Source organism: Garra rufa, chromosome 2 (genome assembly GCF_049309525.1).
Source record: "Garra rufa chromosome 2, GarRuf1.0, whole genome shotgun sequence".
Taxonomy (NCBI): domain Eukaryota; kingdom Metazoa; phylum Chordata; class Actinopteri; order Cypriniformes; family Cyprinidae; genus Garra; species Garra rufa.
In genome coordinates this window covers 29138598-29146615 of record NC_133362.1, presented here as the reverse complement: position 1 = coordinate 29146615, position 8018 = coordinate 29138598, and the positions used below count along the sequence as shown (strand labels likewise).

The following is an 8018-nucleotide window of genomic DNA, read 5'->3' as shown; positions in this document are numbered from 1 at the left end:
TCCAAAGTACAGCAAAAACAGTACAATTTAGAAATATTTTTACTATTTAAAAATAACAGTTATTTTCTAAATATTTTTTAAAATGTAATTTATTCCTGTGATTTCAAAGCTGATTTTTCAGCATCATTACTTCAGTCACATGATCCTTCAGAAATCATTCTAATATTCAGATTTGGCGCTCAAAAACATTTATTAGTTTTATTGTTGTTGAAAACAGCTAAGTCGATTTTTTTCCAGGTTTCTTTGATGAATGGAAAATCAGAAGAACAGCATTTACCTGAAATAGAATCATTTTTGTAACATTATAAATGTCTTTATCATCACACTATAATCAATTTAAAGCATCCTTGCTAAATAAAAGTTGATCATGTGACACTGACTGGAGTAATGATGCTGAAAATGTAGCTTATAAAAAATATTAGAATAGAAAAAGAGTTATTTTAAATAGTAAAAGTTCAGAAAGTTTGTTTAAGAGTAAAAAAACCCCAAAACCTTATATTCAGAATATTGCCTGTTAATAAAATGAACTCAGATATGTATTTTGGACGATTTTAGTGGTAAATGCTGTGTCACTGTGTCAAGCTAATCATTAAACTGCACCAAAATCTGACTCTAGTCAGTTAGTCTTCTCTTGTTTGGTAAATGTTGGAAACTCAGCACAAAGTTTGCTGTCAAGATGTTTACTCATTTCTCATGACATTACAACAACAGTTCAGTACAACGGAGCACTACACTGTAAAAAAAAATCTCATAAAAAAACGGTCAAATGACTGGCAGCTACGGCTGCCAAACAAAAACCGTAATATTACAGTAAAATATCTTAATTGAAATAAAGTGCAAAAACAATAATTTTACAGAAATTTTCATTAAAGCTTTTACAGAAAAAAAACATCATTTTACAGATTTTTCCTTGTTTCAATTACGATAATTTACTTTAATTTTACGGTTTTTGTTTGGCAGCCATAGCTGCCAGTCATTTGACCGTTTTTTACAGGACTTTTTTTACAGTGTAAAACCCTTATTTTTATGATTTTTCCTTGTTTCAATTAGGATATTTTACTTTAATTTTACGGTTTTTGTTTGGCAGCCGTAGCTGCCAGTCATTTGACCGTTTTTTTACGGGACCTCTTTTACAGTGTAAAACCCTTATTTTACAGACTTTCCCCTTTTTTGGTTACAATATTTTACTTTAACTTTATGGTTTTTGTTTGGCAGCCGTAGCTGCCAGTCGTTTGACCATTTTTTTACAGTGTAAAACCCTTATTTGACAAATTTTATTACAATGAAAGCACTAAATGTTCTACAGAGAAACACTGTTATTTTACAAATCATTACAATAAAAAACCTTCAATAAAGTGTCAAAGCATGCTCAAGGTGGAAAATTAACAGTTTTATTTAAAAGACAAAAACCAGTCTGCAATACAAAGTCTGTGCAAATGCCATATAAAATTAACATTTTACATTTCAGCAATTTTTTAAAGAAATACAGCACAATTACATTAAAAGAACATGGGACAGTTTCATCAAAACGTTTAATTAAATATATGTTTAACTTAAAACTATTAGAAAATATTTCCTGATAATTCACTCTTCCACATGTAATCCAAGATGTTCATATCTTTCTTTCTTGAAGTCGAAAAGAAATTAAAGTTTTTGAGGAAAAGATTTCAGGATTTTTCTCCATCTAGTGGACTTCAGTGGGATTAAGGTCAAGGATAAAGGTTTCAAAATTTCAATACAGCTTTCAAAGGGCTTTACAAGTTCCCAGTGACCCTTATTCCTTGGATGGGATGATGTAGAGCCCTTTGAAGCTGCATTGACAATTAATTTTTAATTAATTTTGGACCTTCAACCCGTTGGCTCCCATCGAAATATGGAGAAAAATCCTGGAATGTTTTCCTCAAAAACCTTTTCGACAGAAAAAGAGACAGACACAAGCATCTTGAATGACACAGGGGTGAGTAAATTATCAGCAGGAAATATTTGTATCAGAATTGAACTAGTCCTTTAGAACTGAATAAATACAAAACCAGTACATCTACAAAATTGTCAAGATTAACAATTTTATTAGTTTCAGATCAAAATTTAGATTACTGAATTTTTCATAACCAGTTATTCAGAGCTCCAAGGAGAAACTAAACTAAAAATGCATTTCTATCTCATCCACATCATTTTATCTTAATTCATGGGCATCATATACAGTGGTGCCCAAAATTATTAGAACACTAGTATTTTTACCAGCTAAAAATGATTTTAATTCAGTTATGTCTATCTTTTGCTGTAGTGTTTCAATTGGTAATTTTATTTTATATTTCTAAACATTAATTTTGCCATTAAATGTAATAATCCAGTAGGGCTGGGCGGTATACCTTTTCATACCGAATACCGGTGTTTTTTTTTTAAATGATATTCATTTTTCATATACCCCAATACCGGTGAGTGTGTGCGTACAAAGCGCTGGGAACACGTATGTTGACACAAACAGAAACCGCAGCTTGCACGTGCTTGTCTGAAGCAACACATCTGAGGTGTGGACGTATTTCAGTATATCTGAGAAAGACCCAGGGTTAGCGATTTGCAAAACTTGTAATGCCGAAATTTCAAGAGGGGGTGTGTCTGCAGAGATGAGAGCAGAGATCGGCGCATTGTGCGCAGACAGATGTAGCTTTCAGTGAGAGAAAAACAATGGCTTTACGTTGGTGTTACGTCGCAATATTTTAAAGATATGTCTTTTCTATATACTGTATTTTTATTAATATTTATGCTTTAAAGCCAATGGATATCACACAAGCAACGTGGAAACTGATCAATATGTTAAAGTGAAAGTAAAAACTGACTTTCAGCATCTGATGTGCATTCTTTCAGACAATGAGAGACGATTATACTTCATATGCTGATATTAATTTAGTCCCTTAATATTTTTCTTGTGCCCCGAACATGGTGGGAAAAATAAATAAAAAAGAAACGTATTTTGTGTAAGGTTTGTTTTTGAAAGTCTTAAATAAAGCTCTTAATTTTCATTGATGACTGCAGTGTTATTAGGGGGTTATGAAAGTCATAATTTCAGGTGGTCTAAAATGTGGGGACTGAAAGACAAGAATTGCGATGAAACTTCAAAAGGCTATCCATTGAATAAATATGAGCGCTGCACGTTTCAAAATCATTTGTTGCGCTACTTTGTATACTATCATTCTGACAGCGCCTCCTGCTGGAAGAGAAACGCGTAGACTTGTAAATGTGAACTTGTGAAGAATGCACAATAAAGTGTTGTGTATTTTGACTGCAAATCATGAATTCTGATTTCTTCACCTCATTACAATTATGAGTGCCACTGTCACTTCTTTGTGAACAGCAGCATTTTGTGAGACCAATCAAACCTGGGTTAATACTAGTCCGGTCAATGTAAGCCAATATACTGCAGTAATTATTCTCTAATTTATTAGGAAATGTGGTTAACACCTAGTCATGCATGGAAAAAAAAAATACCGTCATATACCGTGATACCGTATAATTTTGAAAAATACCGTGATATAAATTTTTGGTCATACCGCCCAGCTCTATAATCCAGTAAGATTTTTGTTTGACAACAGCCAGTGCTCCAAACAGAGATCTGATTTTATCATCATCCATTCTGCACAGAATGACATGAAGAAACAGAACAAACTGAGACAGATTAAATCTAGAAGAACTGTGGCAACGTCTCCAAGATGCTTCAAGAGAGCCACCTGCAAACCTGAAAAACTATCCGCAAGTGCACCTAGTGCAAAAGCTGCTTTAAACACAAGATGATGGTCAAAAGAAGTTAATTGATGAAGAAAACATATAACATTTTTGACATTTATGATATTTTTATCAACATTCTCATTTTACAGAATTTGTACACAAGTGCTTAAAAGTGCTTTTTAACAGTACTGCTTTGCTGGTAGGTTTCTTTAAGCATCTTGGAGATGTTGCCACAGTTCTTCTGGATTTAGATGATGAGATTAGACCTCTGTGTGAAGCACTGTCTGTTTTCATACTCCTTGTGTAACTGATTATTATAATTAATGGCAAAATGAACGCTTGGAAATGTAGACATATTTCATACTGACACACTATAGCAAATGATAGAAATAGTTAAGTTTAAACCATTAGTTAAGGCACTAGTTAGTTAGTTAAAATACTAGTGTTCTAATATTTTTGGGCACCACTGTAGCTCTGATAATTAATGTAGTGTGATAATAAGTAAAACCAAAACATACAACAAAAGGTCCATGACTCTGCACCAGAAGTGACAGACACACCAGATGAAGAGCAGTCCTCCTCCAAATGGTCAGTAATCAGCTGGGGGTAAAAAAACAAAACAAAACAAAACAAATTAAAAAAAGATAAAAATTAAATTAAATTAAAAAACAGAAGAAAAATACTATGAACATTTCTAATGTTAGTGTGTCTTAATGTTAAGAATGACATGATGTAGAATCTTAATGTTAGAAATGAATACTTACTTCCTCTGAAGATCATGTAGAAGATTTTCATTCCCAAAACTTCAGGATCATAAGGGGGAAACACACACACAAGCAATCAATTACTTTAAAATTTATTTGTTTGATAAAACACTATCTACTTACTGACAGACATGGGCTTGCAAAAATGTACTCACCAGATCCAAACCAAATCTGCACAGCTGATCCAAAATCCGGGTTTACATCTAGTATTCTTCTCCATGGAGTCCAATGATCATGCTTTCACTCAGGTCCTCTCTCTGTCAGATGAGTTCACATAACAGTGTTCTCAGGTTACTCATTTTGAAGTTCTGTCACATTTTGTGAGTTTGATCTTAAAACTAGCATGGCTGCACGATATGACCATATTATTTCACAATAGTAATATATTACAGTATAGTTATTTATTATATTGTATTTCATTCAACATGCGATCAAAGTAGCAAATTAACGTTACAAACAATAGGACTAATACAAAGGCAAGTTAAGTACATTGAATGATTTTCTCTTTAGTGTTTGATTATAATTAAGAACGACTGCTGGTAACGTTAGGCTTAATTATATTGCTGTAACTTTAAGAACAAAATGTACAGATCCAGTAACTGACACCAACCGGGTTTGTTAATCTGGACTCAAAACATTAGCGACTGTATTTAGGTCAATTACATCTTAAGTAAACTGTCTGTATTTGACTATTCAAGTGAGCTGCAGATTTCTTTCACTTCATATATTCAGCAAGACATAAATATAATGTTATGTTACTGCCTAGCCGCAGCTAACAGTATTAGCTCATACTAACAAAACACAGTAACACACACTGGTAGGATACTAAGATATGTAATCGCGATTAGTATATCACTTCAGTAAACTGTATCTTAATATAACTAGCGTTACAGTCTATAGAACTTTATATAATAGTAAAGGATACTTACCTTTTGCAGTTTGCATGATCTTTAGCTGCTGGAAAAAGTCCATATTCGCGTTTGTTTGTTCTCAATCTTCATTCCACAACCAAAACTCGCTCAAAATATGAATTAAACAGTCAGACGTAAAATAATCCACGTGAAAACCGTTGCTTGAGGAGCGACCGAAGCAGACTGTCACTGTACAAGAAGCCGATCAGCCGATCAGCAGCATATTCAAATTTGACCGGGAAACGGCTCCCTACTAGTCATTGGCCAGAATAATTAACGGCAGCGATAATCAAACGCTCATTGGCTGTCGCCGGTACCGTCATAGATTGCGACTTGCAGTGTTTCCACCGGTAATGCGTGCGTGTTTTAAAAAGGAAAAGCGCGTCAACTGAGCGATAGTGATTAGTGAATTCGGGATACTTGTGTTTTGAGCGTTTAACAACTTAAATGATGCCCTGCTCCTCACACTACATTATTATCCTACTGTATATTCCACCAGAGAGGACTGCGACTGCAAACGTATTGTCATTTGGACTACTGTGGTATTGCTTTTTGACTTGACTTCTGCAAATAAATTATACACTCGCTCTTTATTGGTTAATTTGTTCTTTATAAAAATAAACAATTTTTAATGCAATAGATTTTTAGTGCATGGTTACAGGATTTGTGGATTTTAAGACTGATTTTCTATTTTATATATATTCTACTTCTGTTTTATTTAAAATTACAGAGTTTTAATGCAAAATACACCTTAAATATAAAACTAATAAGATTTACTTTCAAATTACAAAAAGAACATTAAATTGTTAGTATGGACATAAACCTTAATGAGCAACAATATTTAATTACAGATTGTTTTTGTAATTTTACATCAATATGTAAGTAGTTTAAGAAAACAGAAAAAATACTGTAAAAAATACAATAATTTTTTGTACAAAAAAAATGAGAATTCCTGTAATTTGTCATTAATGGAGTAATACTTAAAATAACAATTAAGTTGTTAATTTACAGATATTGTTTGTAATTTTACAAAGTTTTTAACATAATTTAAAATAACACAAAAAATACTGTAAAAATAATACAGTATTTTTTCTGTATAAAAAAGAAAAAATACTGTAATTTGTCTTTAATGAAAAAGGACCTAAAATAACAGTCAAGTTGTTAGTTTACAGATATTGTTAGTAATCTTACTAAGTTTTGAATGTAACTTGAAATTACAGAAAACTACTGTAAAAAAGTTACAGTTATTTTCTGTAAAATTAGTTTTTTTTTTAACAGTGTACTGCGGCTCTTCTTTGCTAGAATGTTACTTGATGTTTTTCTTCCACTCGTGCAGACCCATCAATGGTGTACATCAGATTGTGCCAGTTAATGTAATCACCAAGTTTGTATTTGGTCTTCACATCCATGTAGGTCTCAATCTGACGGGTGGTCAGGACTTGTCCATGTACGTGCACATCTGCTATGAAACCTGTGAAGATACTTTGTGATTGGAACCCTCCATCATATTGGGTCTGACACTGGCCGAGTGTGATGACAGGGTTTCCTTTAAAAAATTCTTTAGGGCCTAACTCCTTCTTAATGCTGGCTACTCCATTCACAAACATCTGTGCAAGACCACTGTTGGCATCCCAGGTCGCACACACTGATATCCACTCATTTATGTTAAAAGTCAACCCATCGAATTGATCCCAGACATTATGAACAGTCATCTTGTACTGTTTGCTGTAACCTAACCAACGTAAGGAAAAGTCTTCAGCGTAGGACGGTGTAGCCAGAGAAAAAAGACATGGGTCGAGACTTATTCGTTCAGTGTAGAATCGCAAACACACAGTGGCTGCAGACAGGTCCATGGATTCATTCGGGTGGAGCTTCACCCAGTTGTCGGTGGTCAGCTTTGGGAACGTGATGACCTTCCCCCTTAAACATTTTCTGTCTTTCTTCGGCTCTGTTGTTGATATAACAAGATGTTTTCAACACTTAAAAAACTCTTTAATGTGAAGTGACAGTGGTTGACCCACATTTACAGTAGAATTGCTTAATGAACAAATTTGTGACCCTGGACCACAAAACCAGTCTTAAGTAGCACAGGTGTATTTGTAGCAATAGGCAAAAATACTTTGTATGGGTTAAAATGATCGTTTTTTCTTTAATGCCAAAAATTATTAGAATATTAAGTAAAGATTATGTTTCATGAAGATAATTTGTAAATTTCCTACCGTGAATATATCAACTTAATTTTTGATTACTAATATGCATCGCTAAGAACTTTATTTGGACAAATTTAGAGGGGCTTCTCTCAATCTTTTTTTGCACTCTCAAATTTCAGATTTTCAAATAGTTGTATCTTAGCCAAATATTGTCCTATCCTAACAAACCATACATTAATATTAAAAAAATTGTGACCCTTATGACTGGTTTTGTGGTCCATGGTCACATGGATGAATGAACTGTTGAAAGCAGTCTAAATTCATTTTTTTTAACCAATCTTTTCCCAGTAGTAATCTGGGGACCTCTGTATTTTAAAAACGATATTGTTAATACTACTTTGCCAGTACTTACGGGACAATGCCAATCCGCAAAGGACAATAAAGAAAACGTATGAAGCAAGTTTCTTCAT

General features: G+C 33.3%; 1 protein-coding gene across 1 annotated transcript; it reads right to left on the bottom strand.

Annotated features, from left to right (window-relative positions):
• Window positions 1-6696: 6696 nt before the first annotated feature.
• On the bottom strand, window positions 6697-8018 carry apcs (amyloid P component, serum). The gene is made up of 2 exons (XM_073833602.1): window positions 7961-8018; window positions 6697-7346 (listed from the first exon to the last, which is right to left on the bottom strand). The coding sequence occupies exons 1-2, from the start codon at window positions 8016-8018 to the stop codon at window positions 6697-6699; spliced, it is 708 nt and encodes a 235-aa protein (XP_073689703.1).